This window comes from Vicugna pacos, chromosome 5, assembly GCF_048564905.1.
Source record: "Vicugna pacos chromosome 5, VicPac4, whole genome shotgun sequence".
NCBI lineage: Eukaryota > Metazoa > Chordata > Mammalia > Artiodactyla > Camelidae > Vicugna > Vicugna pacos.
In genome coordinates this window covers 45,464,573-45,488,553 of record NC_132991.1, presented here as the reverse complement: position 1 = coordinate 45,488,553, position 23,981 = coordinate 45,464,573, and the positions used below count along the sequence as shown (strand labels likewise).

General features: G+C 40.9%; 1 protein-coding gene across 6 annotated transcripts in view; it reads right to left on the bottom strand.

Annotated features, from left to right (window-relative positions):
* MAP3K20 (mitogen-activated protein kinase kinase kinase 20) overlaps window positions 1-23,774 on the bottom strand; it is a 158,292-nt gene extending 134,518 nt beyond the window's left edge. For 2 of the 6 annotated variants that reach the window (XM_072961175.1, XM_072961178.1), the window contains exons 1-2: window positions 12,065-12,209; window positions 11,603-11,795 (exon numbers count right to left, since the gene is read on the bottom strand). In XM_072961175.1, coding sequence (XP_072817276.1) covers window positions 11,603-11,795; window positions 12,065-12,087 — 216 coding nt within the window. In that variant the 5' untranslated portion in view covers window positions 12,088-12,209. Of the gene's footprint in view, window positions 1-11,602; window positions 11,796-11,965; window positions 12,210-12,244; window positions 12,370-23,423 lie in introns of those variants that run through there. The other 4 variants (XM_072961177.1, XM_072961179.1, XM_072961176.1 and 1 more) reach the window with 4 other exon arrangements.
* Between the last annotated feature and the right edge of the window lie 207 nt (window positions 23,775-23,981).

The window sequence follows — 23,981 nt, the reverse complement described above, 5'->3', positions numbered from 1 at the left end:
ACATTTCCCTAGTCCGGTGGTTGTCAATTTTCACGTATATAGACATTAATCGTTCCAGCACCATTTGTTGAGAATATGACCCTTTCATTCACCTTTTCATTCTCATCTGAATTTCCTTGGTATCTATCTCAAAAATCTATTGACCAAACATGTGTGGGTCTGTTTCTAGACTCTGTTCTGTCCTGCTGGTGGATCTATATACATCTTGATACTGCACTATGTGGGTAACTGCAGCTTTATCATAAGTAATGATATAAAGCAGTAGTATAAGTCCTCCAACATCATTCTTTTTCAGAATTGTTTTGGCTATTCCAGGTCCTCTGCGTTTCTGTATATGTTTTACAATCTGCTTATAAATTTCTATCAAAAATTGGCTGGTGTTATGATTGGGGTTGCACTGAATATACAAATCAGTTTCAGGACAACTGACATCTTGACAGCACATATTCTGACCTATAGACATGGTGTGTCTCTTCATTTATTAATGTCTTCTTTCACCTCTCTCAGCAATACTCTATTATCTTACCCTACGTTCAGGTGAATAAGATCTGGGAGTACAGAGGGCCTTCCCTGGCTTATTCTACCTGCTAACAATTTAAAAAATCAGTTTTTGGAGAATTAATTTTTTACGCTCCACACCTCCAATCCAGTTAATATTAATGTCTTGATCTCATACTAAGCTTTGTTCTTGGCCTGATCAGCACTTATGGTAAGACTATCTAGGATCAGGATTCCCCACATATCCTCACTGTTCTGAGAGAGGTACCCTGGCCTTCGCCACAACTTCCAGGCTTCTTTGAGTATAAAGTTTTTCACAAGGAAGAATGGAGATTACATTCAGAGGCCTTTTTTTTGTGGTTAAGAAACTATCCTGAGATTTTTAAAAAGAAAAGATTCTCCACTTTTACAACTTTAAAGAGCTGGTCAGCAGCCAATTAGTTCAGGAGAAGTTAGTTTAGATGTGAGCTAAACAATGCATTATTTTTTAAACTACCCATCCAAAGAGTGAAATAAAAATGAATGCATAACTCTTCAGGTAGACTCTACGACTCTGTTTCCAACAACAGAAGTAACTGTTTCCCACTAAAGGAAGCATCGTTCTGCATGTTCTTAAAAGTTAGTGAGTTAAACTGATTTTGTTCATTAATTGCTTACTATCATCATCTATCTTCAAAAGCAGATCAGCCGTGCAGTCCCCTCCTTCTTTAACAGAGCCTGCACAGATCCTCACCAGACATTTTCGTGCTTACAGTCACAGCTGCTGTAATATAGCTGATTTTATCCAGCACTACTTTCCTAAAGAACAGTGTCAGAGATAGGCGTCATATTTTCAAGTCATTAGACTTCCGATGGTCTCGTTTCATTTAGGACACCTTAATTTTTCTCAAGTCATGAATCAGTGAACATCTGATATTAACACAGATAAGCGAAAGCATCTTAGATTCCCTTTTTGGAAACATGTTAAAAAAACAAACCAGATGAGAATCATGGCTGGGAAAATCCTGCCCTGCTGCTACAGAACAGAACCTTGCATTCAAAGACAAACTAATTTATTAAGAACTCAAAAAATCAGCCACACATGGAGAAGAAAAGGCTATGAAGTAGACTGGGAATGTCAGGTTATTCTTTTCTGTAGACTCAGGAAGAGCAAAAGATTTCTGAAATCTTACAAAAGAAGAGAAATTTGAGAAGGGATCACTGTGATTATTACTGTATTCATGCTCTATGCAATCACTGATGGCTTACGATCCTCCAGGCTCTCTGTAGAGCTCAGAAAAAAAGATCAATAAGATACAGATCTTGCACTCAATAAGAAGACACGTGGAAAGAAGAGGGTAAGATTTGTTCTGTGTGGCACCAGAAACAGAGACCAGTATCCATGGCTGGAAGTTACATTATAAAGAACTTCATAAGAATTAAACTGTTCCAAAACTGAACATCCTGCATCTCACATGTCATCAACGACAAAGCTCAAAAAGAAACTGGATGTCCTACCAGGATCAGGATCAAGCATGAGTGAAAAAAAAAATTGGTAAGATAGCCTCTGTCTTAGGTAATTTCATGTCAGTGACTTCTGGTCTTCACCAGAAAGCACAGAAGAAAACTGGGTACATTTTTAATACCCAAGTGATATAATTCTACTCTGAAGACTGAAAACTGTATCTATTTCAAAACTATTTGAAATACTCATGGGTGGCTCTTCCTCTCCTCCAAGTTTTCAATTTTTCAATTGCTCTCTCTATATTAGGCTTTGAGTTTCTCAGAAATTCAATTTGTGCTTCATACTATTTTTCTTCTCTAGAAGAGAGCCTAGCTGTGTAACACCAGTTAGTCAGGACATAACATTTTTATTGGAATACATTCACTGGTTTGACTTCAGCACAGTATTTAGAGCATGGCCAGAGAAAAATTACTAACTGAAATGTTTATTGCTTAATACAGAGATCAATAATAACTTTAATGAAAAGCTGAAATAACCATGGTAATAATGTTCCCCATATGGCAAATCAAAAATCCCCATGCAAGTAAAAATGTAATCTAACAAAGTTTTGAAAGGATTAAAAAAATTTTACTAACTGAGAAGCAAAAATGAGAAGGATGGGGCTTTCTTTCACAAATAAAACATTTTTATGGTCACATCAATGATGTGAAAAATATCATAGAATAATGTTTGTCTTAATGTAACTGCATTTCACATAACACGATAAGAAAATTATTTTTTTATTTTTAATTAATTTTTTTATTGAAGTACAGTTGATTTCAATGTTGTGTTAATTTCTGGTATACAGGATAGTGATTCATTTGTACACATACACACGCACACATATATATATATTCCTTTTCATTTTCTTTTTCATTCTAAGCCACTACAAGGTATTGAATATAGTTTCCTGTGCTGTACAGTAGGACCTGGTTGTTTATCTGTTTTATATATAGTAGTTAGTATCCGCAAATCCCGAACTTCCAGTTTATCCCTCCCCTCCCCTCTTTCCCCTGGTAACCATACGTTTGTTAAGAAAATTATTTATAATTCAGGTAATTTTCCAAACTCCTCTTGGTTCCAGGAGAAGCCATTCCTCTAGCTTTTCTTCACTGTAAGGTTACCTCTCCCATAAGGTTTGTGTTACCTTCAGATACATCAGTAGTACATGCTTACTCATTTAATTTACATATTTGTTCAACACGCATTCAATTTCCTATGTCTCTTTATAGCAGTTCACTTTGGGGTGTCTCAGATTATAAGCTCCCAGTAACAGAAATGTCTCATAGAATAGAGCTGAGCATGGATAGCTGTTATATATATATATACTTCTAGATGGTGACTACATATAATTATCAAAAAAACTGATTCATTATTTCATTGTTTTAAACTGCTTATTCTCTAATTCAAAGTGATGATTTACATATGTAGTGCAAAGTCAAAGCATGGCACAGTGAGATGTTCCTTAAGTGGAAATGGCATGCCAGTCTAAAAACGTACAAAAGCAAAGGCATTTTTAAAAATCAAACTAACAGCTAACAGTTCTGTTACTATGTAGCTGAAAGCAAGTGATACAGTGAAGATGCAGTAAAGACAGATGTGCTGTACCCTCTTCACAGCTCAAAGAGAGTAAATGAAGAAACCGCAGGTACATCAATACAGAGAATCTTTCCTGGAGGATGATGAGAGGGAAGTCTACGGCGACATGATTTCGAGTATCAAGGAACAAAAACTTTACTGTGAGCAAGGCACAGTGCTGGGTACTGTGAAGCAGACAAGAAGGAGGATCTTTATATCAGCCAGGTGACTTAACCTCTCTGAGCCTTAATTTCTGAACTGTCAAATGGAGATTATAACCTTATACTGCAACTGTGAAGAAGAGGGTAGTGATGGAAAGCCCCTAACCACGTGACCAGCTCCCAGGAGGAATGGGTGGTTGGTACAATGAGCATGACCAGGATGCTGACAGCATCAACAGCAAAGAAAAAGGCTGTACTCGCCCTCAGAGAGCTCAGCCATGGATGCTGATGCCCCGCACATACGTGCTTGCCCTTCCGTATTCATGCTGAGCCTGGCCATGGCTCCTGCCTGCAGACTGTAAATGTGGCCTCTGACCCCTTCTCAACATAAGTTCTAAGAACCAATGAATTGGAGCTTTCACAAAATATCACATTTATCTGCTCTCCTAACTTGAGAGAAGTTGTGAAGCCACAAATGATAGTTAACCCAAGTCTTCCTATATGTCAAGCACTGAATATTCTAGACAATTTTACACATGTTAACTCAATTCTCTCAACAACCTATGATGTAAGTAGTGTTTTTGGCCTCCCTTTCGGATGAGAAGACATGGCATGTTCACATGAAAAGTTAAGTGGCAATTGCTTACAGTAAATTTAGAGTCACAAGACAGTTTTAAGCACATGTCAAATTATGTGGTATGGGCATTAACTGCTATAAATTCAGAAGCAAAAGAAAAAATATATATGCTTGTAGGATGTGAGACTGTTTCAGAGAAGAAATTAATGCTGAAAAATGAATGGGACCTGCCCAGGCAGAGGAGACAAAGGTATTACAAGTGAAGAAAAGAATGTGGACAAGGTTACAGAAACAGGAAAGTACAACAGAAGAATGCTTAAACAGGAGGCGGGAGTTCTGGTGAGAAAATGAAAGACGAAGCTGGAAAGTCAGGTGAGAACCCGAGCGGAGGAGGTTCAGAATCTGAAGGCATTTGCCTGAGGTTTCTCACTTGCTCAGTCAGCCTCGGGGTCACTGTGCTCAGTGACACTGTCAAATAGGGCCTGGGCATAGGTAGTCACCTGAACATGGTGGATTTAAGGGTCTCAAAAGCCTCTTACAACAAAAACTCCCCCACCACCAGTTTCACAAGGTACCTGAAATTCCAAACTGGAGTTAACATACTGACCGTCTGTATCTGACAAACAATTGGCCAGGTACAACCTAAAGCTCCAGTGGGCATCAGAAACGTCTGGAAAGCCTGCTACACCACGGACTGTCAACCCCTACACACCAGAGTTTCTGACTCAGGTGTGGAGTGAGGCCCAAGAATTTGCATTTCTAACAAATTTCCAGGTGATGCTTGATGCCATTGGTACAGGGGCCACGCTTTGAGAACCACTGACCTAAAAGAACAGGATCGAGAATGGGTCAATTCTGACTGGGGACAGAAAAACTGCACAGAGTTGTCTTAAATAATAAGTCATGAAGGGACTCCTGAGTGAAGGGGCGGAGTCTTGGGGTGTGGAGATGCTGTCACAGACCAGTTAGGCACTTGAGACAGCAACTTAAAATGTGAGCTCTGGCATAGCTCAGTCCGCTCTCTTGAGGCTTAAAAATACCCAGTGGCCATTCTTGAGCACCATTTTGGGCAGATTATCACAGAGCTATGCCAGAACTCAATGGCAGTTATCAAGTCCCCAAGATAGTTAATTTTTGTTTGTATTGGCCCCATCAACGTATTTAAGTGCTGAGAAGATTTGCAAAGAAAGTAAATGTCATATTCTTCTTTACTGTGTTCTGGGACGGGGGAAAATACTAAAACAGCATTCTGACAATTAAAGCAAATACAGGTAATTCATTAATAAAAAGCCACAGAACTGCAAAGAAGAGGGAAAAGAGTCTCCCATGAGCTGATAAAGTGATAACAACATTAACGAGCTCTCTCTGAAGCTCTAAATGTTGTCATGTTGATAAAGTCTGTATGATAAAAGCTTCTATTTTTAGTTCTGAGTTCTGCATCAATTTTAATATTATATTCCTACCTCACATGGATATCTCCCCCTTTATGTAAAAAGTTACCGACAGTTCCTGTTCTTATGATCAGTTTTGACATTTTGATCTTCTCTCTTTATCTATAAGTATTTACAATGTGGGACAGTTTGGAAAGTTGAATTATCTGGCTTTCAACATCTCTACAACAGTCAAATGTGACAGGAAAAAAAATTTTTTTTTTTTAAATAAAGGGAGTGGGACCTTACAAAAGGGAAGGCAAATAAAAGCGTCTCAGTAATATTTCACCTCTTGAGGATTCTGGCTCCTTTCAATTCTTTTGGAGAAATAAAGAGCAATCATGTTTCTCTCATATCTCCTACTTAAATCTGGTTTCTGACTACTGGTTATAGATCAACAGATTTCAAGTTAATACAAATGCTTGCAGGTTTCTACCTCTCTCAGACAGAAAGAAGTAGCAGGTATAGACACGTCTGGTTCACGCTGTGAAGCTGATAAACCACTTGTGTGGGGACTGAGCTCCTCTGGGTCAGAACGGAAAGGGGACCCTGGGATCCGGTGTCTTTCTCTGCCCTCTCCACTCCTTGCTTCAACTTTCACCTAAGCAGCTTGATTTAATCTCAGCTCATCTGGAATTTACCAAAAAAATATGATGATGGCTTCTTTTCTTATTTTTGGTATACATCCTTAAGCTCATATTATTTTTTTCCTGTTGAAAATTTTTTTTAACAAAAATAGTGTACTGTAAGCAAATGTGCAACTGACATAAACAAGCTAAATTACCACTGAAAATCCTGTAGTGCTGCTATGAGAAAGCCACGCAGAAGTGAACATTAAACATTTTTAAAGCACATGTTGAGATGGGAAAATTTGTGATTTGTGACATGCTAAAAAGGTCTGTAAAACTCAGTTTGCTTGAACATCCTTAGAAAGTGGCATAGGTTGTCAGAGCTATGATTGGCTTAATTGAGTTTTTTTCTGATCATAAGAGTAAATATATGGGTCAAACTGTTCACACCAGTCAAAACTTAGTGATTGGTGTACTTCATTATATGTAAATTTTACCTCAAAAGAAACAAAACTGCAAACACATAATGGACTCTAATAATACACATGCTGAAATATTTAAGGGGAAACATACTGATACTTGCAACTTATCGTGAAATGCTTCAAAACTGATGGATGAATGGAAAGATACATAGATATACATGTAATAAAGCAAGTATTTATGTTAATGACAGATCCTAGATGGTAGACTTACAAACATTCAATATAAAACTCTTTCAACTTTTCTTTAGGTTTGAAAATTTTCATAATGAAATGCTGGAGGGGGAAGACATATGAGATCATCATAGAAAAACACTAAAAACAAAGGAAAGTGTTAAGAAAAATAAAAAACACTACACAGATACCAAGCAGACACCTGGGATCATATTACAAACATTGTTCTGTAACTTGCTTTTACCACTCGGCAATATATCATAAGCATTCTCCTAAGCATTCTCTTTAAGTATTCTTCCAAATGTAATGGAATCCATGACACATATGAAGCATAATTTTTTTTCATCTCTGTAGTTGACAAGCAAAATTGTAATATATTTAAAGGTATAACATGATGATTTCAATATACGTATATATGTTGTGAAAGGAGCCCCACAATTAAGCTAATTAACACACCCACCACCTCTCACGTTTACCTTTTTGAGGAGGGGTGAGATATAGGATAATTCGTTGCAGGACACTTGAGTTGTTTCCAGTTCTTCACCATTATATAATCTGAAATGAGCAACCTATTACAGCCTTCTTTTATCCCTGATTATTTCCTTAGGATAAAGTACTAGAAGAAAAATTTCTGGCTCAAAGGAAGTAAATGTTTTAAGATTTTATGATACATTTTGCTAAACTCTTCTCCAAAAAGTATGCCAGTTTACATTTCTAACAGGAGTGTATCACAGATTATAGCTATTCAGATTATGATATCCAATTTTAAATTAAATGCTTCCATAAATAAAATGTCTATAACCATTCTTTCTCCCAAAAGAACAAAGGCTCTTTTTTAAAAAAAGTCTACAATAAGCAAACCTAGCTTCCAAATCTTAGTTTCTCAATATCGCACTCCCACGTCAGGCACTCTGAATCAGGGCTTCCTGAAGAAATGGCTGGCTCCAGGGCTGCGGCAGGAACTAGATCAGCCTGGAACATCTCTCTGTGCCAGGAAGTAAGTACAGGCTAAAAAACTGACGGAGACGCACAAGAGGACACAGGAGCCAATCTGAAGGGACTCTTACTTGCCCAAATCAGGGGCAATTTAAGCATGAAAGTGCATACCAATTGTAATGAACTGTAACATTTTGAATTTGAAAAAAGAATCCATAAGTCTACAATGAAACAATAAGTGAAGAAAGGAAGGAAAGAAGGAAGAAGGGCTCTCGTTTATGCTAGAACTTTTTGCTTTTCTACACAGTAACTGTCATAATAAAATTTGATTCCAACAAGAATCACAGATGGATGCTAAAGACAATGTACTGGAGGTTGAGGAAAGATACTTACATAACCTCAAAGGATCTACCAATAATTTCATTATTAATTACAAAGAGAAAACAGGTATTTTTACTGTGGAGAAATTCAGTGAGCCCCTCAATCAAGAGTTCAAAATTAGTATCATCAATAATGTGACAAACCAACACTGCAGGTCTTGCATTAAGATACACCAAGGACACAGGCCCAGGCAGCACTCCTACCAAAATGACATAACCTCAAACTAGGCTGGTGGGAGGGAAAATCAGAGAAACCCCAAATGACGGACATTCTACAAAACTTTCGTGCACACTTCAAAAACGTCCAAGTTTAAAAGACAAAGAAAGGAGGGGAAATTGTTACAGATTAAAGCAGACTAAGCATAGATCAACTAGATGTAGTACGTGATCCTAGGTTGGGAAAAAAGTTGCCATAAAAAGCCATTATTGGAACAACTGGTAAAATTCAAAACCAGACTTGTATAGTAGGTAATATTATTGTATCCATCTTAAATTTTTGACAGTTGAATTATGATTGTGTTCTTGGGAGATGCTAAAGTATTTAGGGATAAAGGTACATAGCATCTGCAATTTACTCTCATGTTTCAGTAAAAATAAAATATGCATGAATATCTATAAATCAATAATATATAGAGAGAAAGCAAATGTTACAAATGTTAATTGGTGGTGCGTCTGGGGAAGAAGATGCTAGAGTTCATGGCGCTAGCCTCGCAGTTTTTCACTAGGTGTAAAAGTTTTTAAAAAATGGAGTTTTATAGGATATGGAAACAACCTAAGGGTCCATCAACAGCTGAACGGATAAAGAAGATGTGATATATATGTTCTGGATATCATGCTTAGTGAAATAAGTCAGACAGTGAAAAACAAATACTATTGCTATCACTTATATGTAAAATCTAAAAAATAAATCAAACGGATGAATATTTAAAAATTAAGTTTTAAAGCACTACAAAGATTATAAGTAAATGCTATTTTTCTTTCCTTTTTTCTAAATCAGAAAAGTAATATATACTCACTAAAGCAGAGGGAAGTATACATACTCACTAGAGGTCTACAAATAAAGTGAAAATAAAAACATTCTCTGTCCTTTCATGTAAACAAAATTAAAGAGTTTTGCATATATTTTCTCCATGTTCCACATATTTTACCAGATATCAGGTAATTCTTAAAGAGTTCCATGAGTGAGCTACAAACATATTATTAAATGTTCCATTGCTTCTAAAACTCATTGGCAAAAATGACCAAGTAACACAGGACTGAATCTATAAAATGGAAGAAAAAAAAAACCCATAGCTTATTACCTTTATCTTATCATTGAGAAAACATCTAGCCATGAAGCCAATACATCGTTCACAAAATGTAACACTTACATAAGAAATGTATATTTTGTTTCCAATAATTGCCAACCCCTAGGCAAAATGTTTTACGTCTTAAACTTAAGTTGAGTCAGTAGGTGTGGGGATGCTTTGCAATAACCTACCATGTCTCTTTATCTCTGACAGTCACCAACTAAACCGAGCCCAAAGCTGAAACTGAGTTTCTGGCTTTCCCACATACAAGTTTATGAGTGTGCTCCTGCAGTTTAATTAACATTTCTGAATGCTACTCACTCAGGTTCCATACCTACACCAGAGCAGAACTAGGCAGTTTCCAATTCTTGCTTTCACCCTTGGGCTTTCTGATGTCATTTCCCTGGCTCTCTCAAAAGACAGTAAAAAAGGTATTGGGCACGGAATGGGGGGTGGAGTGAATGAGTTGCAATTATTATTTTCATACCAAAATTTGTTTTATATCTCATAAAATCTCTCTTACATCCAACAACCAAATAAGAACATGCTCATTGTATTGAAGTTGCATGATGCTTAAAAATACTAGCATACTTATGTACTTCTTTGAATATAAATTTGATGGAATTGGCTTATTTTCTGTTCCTACCTGGTCAACTAGAGGTTTCAGAGCTAAAAACTAAAGAACAGAGGGTCTCATCTGGATTTCACCTGCCCCTATGGGGGCAGCTTAATACATTTCTCAAAGCTCTATTTCCCCATCTGTGAAATAGGTACAAAAATGCTTGCCTATAAAGGGCTTAAGAGTTCATAGAACAAAGAAGCTAGGTTTAGCCTAGAGTAAGAAATGGTTTTATTATTTGGCTACTATTAAAATATTTATTGATAAAGCAATGAGGGAGAGGAAACTTTTTCTATATAGTACTCTTCTGTTTGGGGCACATGTCGGCTTCAAAAGCTACCACTTCTTAATACTTTCCACAAGCTACAGATACCATAAGGCAGAGACAGCTTAGTCCTTCTGACTTGGCTTCAACAATCGGAAACACAGCTGGTGATCACACAGCCACACGGCAGTGCTGGGAGGAAATACCACGAAGTGCTTTCCATTTGGGTTTCTGTCTCTAATCAATTGCTATGGTTCACTGGCAGCAGTTAATGGAAAAAAAAAAAAAAGAAATCATTCAGGGAGAGTCAAAGATATTTATGGAAAAGTTCACTTTAAAAAGATATTGAAAAGACCAACAACGAGCCAAAACAGGACATAAATAGAAATGACCAAAAAAAAAAAAAAACTGCAGAGGGTAGCTATTAAAAATGATCAGTGTCCCAAGCATCTACGGGTCAGCTCCACAACTGGCTTTACTGTAGAGTTTAGGCACCAAACTGAATGTGGGGACGATGTTGTGTCACTTTCCTGAGAAAGCTGAAGGGTTTATGTATGAGTTCTGAGCTCAGCTCGGACCAGCACAAACCCTAGATGCCAAAAGCCAAGACCTTTTTCTGATGTTACAAGTTGGGCGGCTCTCTGTCTAGCACCTTTATGCTACAAAGACCATCACCTTGGGTTTTAAGTGGAGGTAAAATTCAAGAAGCTGGAATTGCTTGCATTTCAGCAGAAGAATAACTTTTTTTAATTTTCAAAAGACAACTCCTGATGACCACAAATTTACAGACAAAAAAATGGAAAGGGGATGAAAACTTTACACCCTACTCTCTACTGACCCCTCTTGGCTGACCCAGGAAGAAGAAAAGCCTGCAGCCAGGGAAGGCCTGAAGGCTCACCTCCCCTGGAGGACAGCTCAGAGAATATCTGTCTTTCACACCATGGAAAGAAATTCTCTCAGTTCAGATGACCCCTAGTAAAACTCAACCCTAACGCACACATGGCATTGACTGCTATTTATGGGGCTCCTAGAATGGAAATTGGGAAACGGCCTCACAGGTCCGACCCAAAGGCTTTGCTAGGTCCCTGGCAGCCTGCGCTCTAGGTTGAAAAGCTTACGTAAGTCGCTACCGTGAGCACTTCTGATAGCAGGAAAAGACCTTACCTCTTTCTCTATTTTGAGTAGCTTCTTTACAGCCACCTCCTTGTCCTGTGATATCCATTTGGCTCGATAAACACTCCCAAAGCTTCCTCCACCGCAGTTTTCAAAAAACTGCAAGTCATCAAATTTAATTTGCACAAAGGAGGTACCGAGAGACGACATCTCATAATGACAAAGTATTATACTTCCACAAAATCTGCAGAGAGAAAGGAAAAGAAAAGTCAGATTGTAAACATATTAGAATGAAACCTCTGAATTCCACTTTTGCTGATGGATACCAAGTCCTGTGATGCTTCCAAAAAGAGCCTTAATGACTTAAGAGGAAGAAAAACAAGAGTATAAACAAATCAACATGAGAACGCTTACCCTGGCAGCCAGTACAGAATTCAACAGCCCCTTGTCCAGACTCTGAAACACAGCTGTCCCCCCAGAAATGGTTCAGATTCCCCCCAGCCCGGACCAAACCTGCAGCAGCACTTCCTGCACATCCCCAGCTCTGCCGAAAGGCTACTATGTCACCAGGTCTACCCTGAAGCCCGGACAAACGGGAAGCACGCTCTCAGCAGCAGGCCTGCACAGCGATCCTGGCATCCGAGGCATGCCATCTCTGCACGCTGTGCTCACTTCACAGAAAATATACATAACCTCAGCATCTGGGCATGCTGGCACAGGAGGGCCGAGGTGCTGCAAAGCGAACGCGCGTTCGGTGGTGCAATTCCAAAAGCAAAGTGGTCAGCTTAGGGATGAGAGGGGAGCTGGCCAAGTGTTTTCCAGAAGTGACTCCCTGGACTGTATCCTGAAGCAGAATTTAATTAAAGGGCAGAAAATCTGCCCTTGATTACAATATATTAAGTCATCCAGAGAACTCTGCCAGGAATGTTTTAAAAAAAATATTATGCTTGTCTCCAGAGGAACAGATTCTCTCGCCCAGAGATTATTACAGTGCTGTTTTCTGCAGTCTAAGGAGTTTCACTGTTCTCCAGGTAAGTGGTCGTTCTTCACACCCCATGGCAAACCACAGATTAGCAGGAAAGACAAAACAAAACCATCCAAAACAGGACTGAAACAAAGGACTGAAACTCTGAACCTGCATGAAAATCAGACGGATAAAAATGTTTGTGTACCTATTCTTCCCAAATCGTAAACCAGAATCTTATAACGAGGGAGTAAAAAGACGAGTCCGTATGTACAAGACATTCTACAAAACACCTTCCCCCTGGGCCCCTCATAATTGTCAGTATCATGAAAGTTTAAAAAAAAAAAAGAAAAGAAAAAAAGCAGAGAAACTTCTAGTACATAGAACACTTAAAGAAATATGATGACTAAATGCAATGCATGGTCACTGACTAGATTCTGGATCCCCAAAAAGCTACAGAAGGTCTTATTAGGATTTTAGGGAAATTTGATGTACTAGATAGTATTATTTTATCCATGGCAAATAACAGTATTTTGGTTTTGTAGAAGGATGTTCTTGTTCTTAGAAGGTATACTGGGAGATGTATGAAAGTATGATATCTCCAATTTAATTTACAATGGTTCAACCCCCACTCTCCCTCCAAAAGAAGGGAATGGGTATAGAAAGCGAGGAAGCAAACGCGACCAGTGTTCAGGACCGGCAAACCCAGGGCAAAGTTACACGGGCATTTCACTGCGCTTTCCATTTTTCTGTGGAGTTTGGTTATTTTCAAAATAAGACGGTGGAGGGGGCCGTTTGTGTCTACATAAATGGACAAAATTTCTTCAGAAACAACCTGTGGCTTTGCTGAGTGATGCCCACAGTCAGCTCAGAGATCTTAACGTGCAGCTGACTAGCCGTCCCATTTTAGGAACATCAGGTCATTGAAGAATGCTGATTTCTTACGTGAAGTTCAGCTCTGCTCTACTTTGGGAAGAACGCAAGACAGAGGACTGTTTATCCTCAGAGCTCTAAAAGATAGCTTAGAGTCTACATAAACAAACACAGTATGCAGATACAGTCTGTCCGTGTTTGATTCAACAATTCACCTCACTAATTTTTGCTTCAATTCCTATTCAGTTCAGTAAGGAAAAGGGGGACAAAAGATAAAATTTAAGAATGTGCCAAAGGTAGGGAGGGACACGGAGTACACAAGTTTGTTCTTAAATGCAAAAGGCTTGTTCAACAAAACGCAGAACACTACTTGCAAGAGTCCCTCAGTGTTAATAATGCTAGGTCTATATTTTTATGATTCATTTTTACTTTTATCAAAGTACAAAAAATAAAACAGGACCACAGAGATTATAATGAAAAATAGAGTTCCCCTGTCCCTCCCCTCCCCACACCCAGTTCTCTCTTTAGAGGACACTAATTTCAACTCCCTTAGGATTTTATTCTGATGTTCATATTTCATGATATTTCTATATCTGTATCTGTTTAGAAAATGTGTTCACATTGCTATTTCCTGATTGTTCCATTTTAGTTATTACCTATTAACTTCTCTCTGTGGAAGCTAAGGGTTTAGTTTTCATATCCAATTCTTCACCTACTTACATACAAGTATGCCACACTTGCTCAATCCTCCCAGCATCCAACAATGCCGCAACATTTGGTTAAGTCAACAGTCGCCGTTTACAGCAGTCTGACAAAGTAAACATTACTCCCAAGAGTGCTGTGCAGGACTCAATGACTTTTCCTTTCTTGGACAACTTTTTATTTCTCCTAAAGTTATTAGTTGTTCCATTTTTGTCTTATTGCTTAGCTTTGTATACATCTAAAACTTAATTCACCTCAGCAAACTTTCCCAAGAACTGCAAGACTCCTCTCAATAAAGTAAAAATGTCAGGCTTTTTAGTTTGTTTGTTCTATTTTCTCTTGGAGACATTGCTCCTATACCACTTATCTTGAGTCAATCTGGCTGGAATGGTCTCTCTCGGCCTGACCTGCCTGGGACTGCTTTCCCCACCATCCTCAGAACTTCCTTCACCTTTTCCTCTGGGGAGGGGCTCCTGTACTGGCTTCTCCTGGCTTCTCGCCTTCCTTGGTTTATTCTCATGCTTTGACAGTGCACGTCTCCCATTAGCTACCTGAAGAGAGGGCCCAGGATGCAATTTTTCTGGGGAATCTCTGTGTTAAAATGTCTTGATTGGTAGCCCAGCTAAGTATGCAATTCTAGGTAGGAAATAATTTCCAAAAGTAGTACTTCATACTCATCTAGCCTATAGGGCAGTCTGATGCTACTCTGGTTAGAAATTCTTTTTACATTACTTTTTCCATTGTGAAAGCTTTTAGGATCTTGTATGCATCCCTGGAATGCTGACATTAACAGGATATGCTGAGGGGTGAGTCTTTTTCATTCATTGGTGGGACACTCAGTTTACTCTCGGTCTGTGACTCATGTCTTTTAATTCTGGGAAATTTTCTCATGTTCTTCCTTCACCACTTAGAGCCACTTTCACTTCTTGTCTTCTCCCTCCCCAGACACACACGAGGAATGACTTGCAGTTCCCCGTACATGCTCTCACGTCTCCACACTTTGGCACAGGCTGGTGTCTCTGCTTTGAATGCCTTTCGCTGCCCAGTGACGTCCCTGACCACCTCCTCTGGGCCTCAGGAGCAGAGTTAACTCTCCTTCTTCAGTGCCACAGCTCCCTTATTTACTCTTTCATCTTTCCCACTGACTTCCCCCTAGATTAGAAATTCCCCCTGCCCCCAGTGGCAAACGCATTTCTCTTTACATCTGGACCCGCAGCACCTAATACACAGCCAGGCACGTCACACCTTTTCCATTTAAAAACATGTATTGAATGAACGAATGAACAAGCAAATGAACAAATTATTTCTGGCTCTGCTGTTACACCTTTTGCAGCTAGAAAGATTCCAATCAGAGTAAGTAAAATCTGAGATCTGTTTTTACAAGTGCCCCCCCAGAGGATCCTGAAGCAAATCCTGATTTGGAAATTGCTGCCTAGTCCTCTTGGGAGATGGAGAAGAGTATGTCTGGGACCTCCAGGACTGAGTGTCTCTGAGTCCAAGGGAGGGGGATGGAGAGGAGGGGGAGAGGGGAAATCCTTTCCAGAACAAATGGAGAGATGTGAACCAGGATGAGATCAATATGGGTAGGTCTGAACCCTCTGGTGCAGAGCGAGCCCAGGGAATATGGATGAGCTGAGGCAAATCAGTCCCATCTGAAACCGACCCAGGGGTGCCAGAGGGAGGCTGACGTCTGAGAAGCCAGCTCTCCAGCATCTTCACCCCGAGATGAAACAACCAGTCTGTCTTCCCAGAATCACTGTTACTCACTCTGTGATGCATCCTGCCATTTGGAAGCTGGCTATGTATGAATGGAACTATATCATTACTTGAGTGTTTTATTGAGTCTATAAAAAATTAAGTCCTGTCTGATTACCAAAGAGACTAACAATTCTGAGGTGTATGAGTACAGGTTTTCACTCCAGTGAGCCTGGCAAAGCATCATGGACTTAGCTGAAGAACACAAATGAGATTCCCACTGCCATTACTGTGAGCATCAAACCACACGCATTAATTTTTTCCTTTGTGCTTTCTCTCCTTTAAAATCATTATTCTAAAGGGATCAACTTATGACCAGAAGAATGATAATCCGAGATGCTGATTAATCATACTTAGAGCATCTTGGGGAAGACTGCTACCTGATCAAACTATGTTCTCATTTTTCAGACATGTTCTCCAGTGCGTACACCAGAACGTAACAGTAAGAGTCATCTATACAAGGTATTTATATAGTACACCCAATCAAATGATGTTTTCATCCCACTATGTTAAAACAATTCTTCTATTTGAGAAGGGTAATTTTTCTTCATGCAACAATTCCCAGTCCCAACTTTGTAGCATCTTAATTTTTGTTTCATAAACTCTCCAAGTTGTTTTAAATGTTAGTCGTAAGTATGTAGCACAGAGCACTGAAGGATAAGTTAAAACAGGGATCTCACAAACATGAAGGCTTAAGAGTGGGTCACAATTCTGAAAATGTTGAAAATCACTAACTCAGTGGTTGAACCCAATCATTTGAGTACTTGGGGTAGTAAGACTAATCTTTTTTTTTTTCATTTTAAAAATTTCCTTAAGTTAAAATTTTAAAAGATTTTTAAACTATTAATTAAATTGCTGAAGCTTGTACAGTACCATCAGCTACTTATCAAAAGTAGAACTACCTGGAAGAAGAAAACCTTAAAGGGAGTATCATTTCACTTTTTAAAGTTTTCAGCCTTCCAGTCCAAAAAAATTAGACTTTTGCCCTAGACTTAAAGACGAAAAGGAAAAAAGAAAAAAATACCCGCTAAAGTTTTAACGTTAAAATAAAAAAAAAAACACCAAAGTTTAGAATTAAGTGTGGGTTAGAACTCTGCCTCTACCTCTTAGTAACCTTGAATCAATCACTTTTTCTCAGAGCATAGCATTTCCAGACCCAATAAATAAAATACCCAATCTGTTATCAAATGTCTCAAAATTAATATTCCAAAAGTTATCATGTTTGCACAGTATTATTTGACTTCTTTAAGTCTTACTTCCAAATAACAGATATTTCAACACAGAAGCACATGGTCCAGGGGAAGGACCCTGGTTAGAGAGATCTGGTAGCAAATCTGAACTTATTAGCTGTTAGACCTCAGGCAGGTCACTGAGCCTCTCTGACTTCAGTTTTCTCACTGGCAGTAATACCCTTTCTGCGTAGTCATTGGGAAGTGGGAGATGCTGTGAAAGGCCTTGCGCAGTGCCTAGCACACGGTATGCCACACTCAATAAATGGAAACTAGGTTGTCTAATTCTTTTAGTAAGTCTTGACATCCTATTTAGCCATCTACGTTCTCAGCCTTTGTAGTTAGGAATCCTTTCGCCAATTGTTTTCCTCTTCCCATTTACAGAATTGTTTTATATTCTGTCTCTATCAGCTTTGCAGAGCAACTATTAATAGATTAACGTACTGTTGACCTCTAAATCCTTACTATCTGAGTTTCTTTGTGTATGTTTCATTTTTTCTCACTCCTCTATTTGCTGCTTTTGGTTTTAGTCATTTTTGCAAAATGTAGCCTCTTAGTAATTATAATTTTCTTTTAAACATTTTTTTCATAAAGAGAGTATTTAAGTTATTAAAAGACAATACTCTGGGGTTTTGGCACTTTTTAGATATTAGGGTTTCTAGGACCTATTTATTCAACTGCAGCCCTGACTGTGGAAGGTCCTAGAGGATATTACTTTCTGTGGTGGCCACTGGCTTTTCTCAGATCTTATCTGCTGCATATCAGATAGACTCAGAATACCTGCAAGTCTTAACTTAAAAAATTAAATCTACTTACAAAAAGGTTAAATATATTAGAAAACAGACCTTAGGAATTTTTCCAGATTTTTCTTTTAGGCTTATATGGGCCTATTATTTCTGAATCCAGATCCTTCCTGCTTTTCTTTGCCTGATTTACACTATCCTTTGCCCTCTTTTCACAAAAGTAGTTAGACGTTTGTTTTCTGATGGAATAGAGAAGGAAAATTTAGTTTCTTTATCATGACCTGAATATGACAAAAAAAAGAAAACCGACTTTCAGAAAACAGCGCCTCAACAAATTCCTCAGCCAAGCTTGCTGCCCTGATGTTTACTTATGTCAGCATTATTTCAGCCTCTTTAACACATTAGTGAACAAACTAATAAAAATGTGCTTTATCATGTGTGTAAAACAATACCACTTGGATTATGCTTCTGCAATTATTATTTTTTTCTGCAAGTCTTAACAATGGGTTAAGCTCTGGTTTGATGTATTTGTTTGTAACACCAAAGTCCAGGAGTCAAAGATTCTGTTCCTGAACAAGACTGCCGTTCTGCTATGTTTTTGTTTCGAAATCACTCAAAAGAGATAAGATCTACGAGACTAGGTATGACTAGAACTAACTAGTATTGTGTCTGCCGTAGGTACTTCCTTCCTTCCTCCAAGGCTGCCACTGGAAAGCAGCACGTCTTGTCTAGAACAGGTTGCTGGGCTCGGTGAAGAGCATCTTCCGTCATGGATATCTGGGAGGTGCCAACTTTCAGAGGCTGAAAAATAGAACAGCTGTTGTTTCCCGTGTTTCTCCCTCTCTGCTTCACCACATAAATGACATAACTCTCCAGTTAAAGCACAGGTTCAACATTCAAATGAACTCATTACATGAGACATGATTTGCACGTTAATATTTCAATTATGAAAACAGATGCACTTTCTCGCCAGAAATGTTGTTACTAGAAGCAACATCCAGGACGAACAGGAGTGCAGGGAGCAGGGCCATTTATGCCGCAGACATGCCGCCCAAACAGCAGCCCAACTAGGAAACGCAAAGTAGGTACAACCCATGACACGGGTCACTGCGGGGGCTTTCTGTGTTGAACAATGGGAGGCGTGAGGAAGAGAACCCAGCCAGAGTCTGAATAAGCAAAGGCACACTGAGAGCTGGCTGGAAGAGGCATTCCCAGGTGCCTGGGGTGCGTGCTGGGGAGAGAGCAGCTGGTAAGTAAACCAGGCTTATTCGGTCAGCAGGCCCACCCATCCTTAAATCTTGCAGCTACTCAGCTCCTGTTTTCATAGTCTTCTGTCAAATAGAAAGTATCTCACCTTCCTGGCTGCTCACAAACAGTACAATTTGGGACTAACCTAGAATGAAAGTTCCCTGAGAAGGGTACATAGGAGAGTTAAAACCCGGTAACATTAAAAAAAAAAAATAGGGGTGTTAAAACTAGATAAGACCAAAGGAAGACCCTACAGCATGTATCGCTGAGTTAGGGGCAACGCTATCTATGGACAAGAACTCCTGGTTATCAGAGCTGCCTAGCAAGGAAACATACCACCCTGTTTAGTAGTGAGTTCCCCGTCACTGAGCGTGTTCAATGGGAGGTGAGCATGTGGGGAGGAGACTGGGAGAGCAGAATGAATGTTTTTTTTTTAAAGATCCGCTCCAACCCTATGAGCACGCTATGACTAACTGACCTCTCCCTTCCCTTCTTAGGGAAACAGTCATGAACCTGTCACTAAGAGCCCCTTGACACCGTGCGAGAACACAGTGATCAGTTTCAGTGATGGCAGTAATGGAGATGACTGGACCATCCTCCCAAATCTCTCCTCCCAAGCTGGCTGGGAAGGTGCGAGCCGGACTTCAGACGTCTATCCTACAACTATCCTCTCCCTTTTTACTTTCAGAGCACAGAGCTCTGCTCACCTCAAAGCCACAGTACGGCCACAGAAAACGAAAACTCTCTGGATGATGATCTACCCCTGTTCTCTTCTCTGCACAGTGGAACGGCATCAGCCCATGCAGCAGGCCGCACTATGCAGAAGGTGGATAAAAAAACACACATCTTTCAGCATCAACTTTACTTTAAGATTCGGGGGAATAAATAGGCTTAGCACCTGTTTGCATTGGTTTGTTCAAGAAAGTAAACCAGTACAGGAGAGAAAGAAAAGTCACATGGATTTTTAAGATCAAATGCAAGATTTTAAAGAAAGTGCCTGCTCACATTGGGGGTATTTATGGCTATGTTTACAGATCCCTGGAGGAAGACATTCTTCCCCACAATAGGGCACTTTGGTAGAAAAGTTTCATAAGCAAAGATGTACTCCATGACTGTTAGGCAGCGATTCTTGCCTTCTCTTTTTGGTCTTCCTCTACGGAAGTCCAGAGATGATTCCAGAAAGAAGGCTCTTGGTCCCTGAAGACCACTGGTGCTCAAAATCAGCTGTAAGAATGGTTCCAAGTAACTCCAGTGTTGGTCTTCCAGGTCATAATCTTCCACTATTCCCACAACTCCCAAATTCTTCAAATGTAAATCCATTAACTTGCAGATTCTCCTGCAAGAATATTACAAAGCTGTATGCAGACACAGAGGCACACAAAGCTGCTTTAGAAATCCCTACACTCAAAGCAGGACAGCAGCTATGAACCCTGCTTAGCTGGGAACAGGTGAGACAGGCAGCTTTCTCTGTGTATAACTTGAGAATGTGGAAAACCCCTTCTCGGCCACTCGGTTATGGCAGCTAAAGTTTCAGGCACTGAGTCAAGCATTTCCACATGCTGCCTCGTATGCTTATGCTTATGAAGCAGGGCTTACTGCTCCCAATTTGCATGTGAGCAAACTGAGGATAGAGGGTGTAAACGTTGCCCAAGCCAACTACCTAACTGAAAGTGACACAACTGGGATTCGAATTCAGATCTGCCTTCAAAGTCATCCATTTTTTCCACCGTATCGTGTCTTTTTCCCACTGTATCATTCTGCCTCTTCCTTCTAATTTGTCTTTTTTCTTTAAACACACCCTTTTCTCATTATAGGAATTACTAGATTGCTTACCATCCACCTAAAGTTCAATGTGAGGCTTTAATTTCCTATTAGCCGTTGTGATGCTGGAGTTAGGTTGTCAAAACTGCGGCTGCTTTGTTCTCACAGAATCTTCTACTGAGCTACTTAACTGCTATTCAGGTATAATCAATGCTTCAGCTGTCCATAGGAGGGTCTGTCACAAAAGCACTCACGTATCAGTCAAACCAATCTAAGGTTCAGCATTTATACCTCTCTTTCCTTAACACGTACAGTTTTCAGGTCACAGCTGGAACTCTGCTTATTTGTGTGTAGTGGACAAGGTTAATAGCCACGAAAGAAGTAGCCTAAATTTTCCCTGCAGTAAGACCGAAAAGGTGCCTTAGCTGTTCTATTACATTAAGATAGACAAGACATCGTCCCTGTCAATCTGTTCTGGGTAGAATCAAATGGAAAACAAATGATCCAAATTGATTTTTATTTCTAACATCTCTGGTTACAGATATAAGGCTATCTTATTCCAAGAAGTACTATATCACCACAAATACCTTTTTCTGTTTTGTTTTGTTTTTAATCATTGATTCTCTCCTTTCTTTTCTTTGAATCTATCAATTTCTAAAATCAACTGTCCATTTTTTCTTTCACGCCACACTAATGGTTTCACTCTATCGCTGACCTCTTTTCATAAAATATTACTGTAATTTCTCCAGTGTTTTCTCTGATGACTAGATTATTCACTCCATGCCCCTCTTAACTCCTGTTTATAATTTTGTAGCCCTATCAAAGTCAGTTTCACTGCTCATTCCTGATAGGCACTCAGCCAATATATTGCCAATAACACTCACTCTTGGGCTAACTTAAAATACACAGTGCCACTTGCCAAGTTTCCTTATTTGGCAAGAAGGTCCCTTAGTTCCCAAGATCTTTGACCATCCATTTTTAGATCCAAATCCTCAGTGCTTAATATCTGGATATTTCTCTCTCTCTTTTTAATTTGTCCTTAAGTGTTCCCTAAAAGAATAAGAAAAAGAGATCAATCATCTATTTGCTTTCCTAGACAAGAAAAAAATGTCCCTGCACTTAATGGTCACTTACCCTGGGATTATTACACTAACAATTTTGATAAAAAACAATAATATTTTCCAGTTTAAAAAAATTTCCAAAATAATCTCAAAAAAAAGTTGTAATGGAAATTAAATTGTGAAAGATTAAAATAAGCAGTACACATTGCTCTAAAAGACTGTTTCTTAATCGTCTCTTTCAAACAAACTAAATGCACATTCATTTACAATCTCCCAAATCTCTCACTATTGTAGCAGGAACGGAAAACAAAGGCTCCACAAATGACTAAAACTATAATTAAAATGCAGCCACCCCATATTTTTTTGAACATCAGAAACGACATGAGATTTCATTGTGGAAGTGGCCTACTACAAAGAAGACAAGTATCTTGAATCACTTGTCTAAATGTGTTTGTAGGTTTGGTTTCCCTGAATCCTAGCTGCTCACGTCAACAGAGGCCAGAAAAGCAAGGAGGCTCTCCTAAAACAGCCTCAGAGTTAACATAGGAATACGCTTTAACAACTACCGTGGCTCAAATATCATCGAATTAATTCTATGAGTCGATTCTAAAACACTATCATTCATGAGAAGCTGCTTATTGTGGTATCACTGGAACAGGCCACTAAATGGTGTTGCTTTCATTATTAAAGAAACTAACAAAAATAGTAATTAAGTTCTCCCATAAATAGTGCTTATGCAAGACCCGGAGGCGCAGCAGAAACATACATTTTCAGCAATCTAACAACGATTGCCCCGTTTTTTTACGCAATTCATTGCCCTCTGACCAGTTTCGGATTAAAGTTTTCCCGCAAGCTGTCAGGAGCAAGCGAGGCGTGGCGGCCGCCTCAGCCCTCACCTCCTGGCCTGGTGCAATTCTCCAAGCCCAGGGACCGGAGGACGCCACCGGGTCGGCAAAGAGGCCACCGCCGGCGCCGCGGAAGGAACAGGGGCGCTCGCGGTGCGGAAAGGCGCGAGCTCCACGCTGCTCGGCAGGGAGCGGCCGCTCTCGGTGGGAGGCGGGCTCCCGGGCCGGCCGGCAGGAAAGAAGTTAGTGTGCTCTCCTCGCACGCCAGCACCTCTGCTGGGAAGCGGCCTGCACCCTTCGCTGATTTTGGAGACTGGCGCCTCGCTGCCCGAGAGACGCCCGGGTCACCCCGGGCGAGGCCAGCTCTCCGGCGTCTGGGAAGGGCGAGCGGCGACCCGGAGGCGCCGTGTTCCCGGGGCCGAAAACGCCGGAGACGCTCCAGGCTGCGCCCCGCTCTTCTGGGCGCCAACTTCTGCGTGGGACCCGCCCGAACTTTCCCAGCCGCTCCGCGCGGCCGCTGGGGTCCGGCGCGCAACGCCGCGGGAGCCGAGGACGCCGGGTCTGGTCCGGCAGAGGTGCCCCGGGACGCCGACCCCAGCAGGGCCTGGGCCCGCGACGCCAGGACGAGTCGATATCGCGGCGCGCCCGCCCCGCACCCTCTCCCCCCGCGGCCTCCGGCCTGGCCCCTTACCTAGCTCCCGGGCCGGGCGCGAGCAGCTGCCGGGGGCGCCGAGGCCCCGCGCGCGGCGAGGACGGGGGCAGCGACCAGGGGTCGAGAGGACAGCGGCCCGAGCGGCTCCCACGCTTCCGCCCGAGTCAGGAGTTGAACATTCCGCCTCTCCGCCCCGCGCCAATGAGGGAGACAGTCACTGCAACAGCACCACCTACCTCCGAGCGCGGAACCGCCGGGCCTCTCTGCCCGCGCCGCGCACGCCCGCCAGCCAGCCCGGCCGCAGCGCCGACGCGCGGGAGAGCGGGGCGGGGGGAGGCGCTCGCGCTCCCGGGCTGCGCCCCTAGGGCACCGTGCGCCCCGCGCCCTGGGGCCTTCCCAGGCCGGCCGCCGCCCTCGGACGACAACCCCCTGTCGTGGGGGCGCGGCGTGGGGCGGGGTGCCTCTGCGCTCCTTTGTGCCTTCTCATCTTTTAAACACGTTAACACCACGTATTCCCTGAACTCATCCTTATCAACAAGCATTAACTGTGAAAAAGGCGCCGGGATACAGAGAGATGGGAGGCTGCTTCTTGCCCTA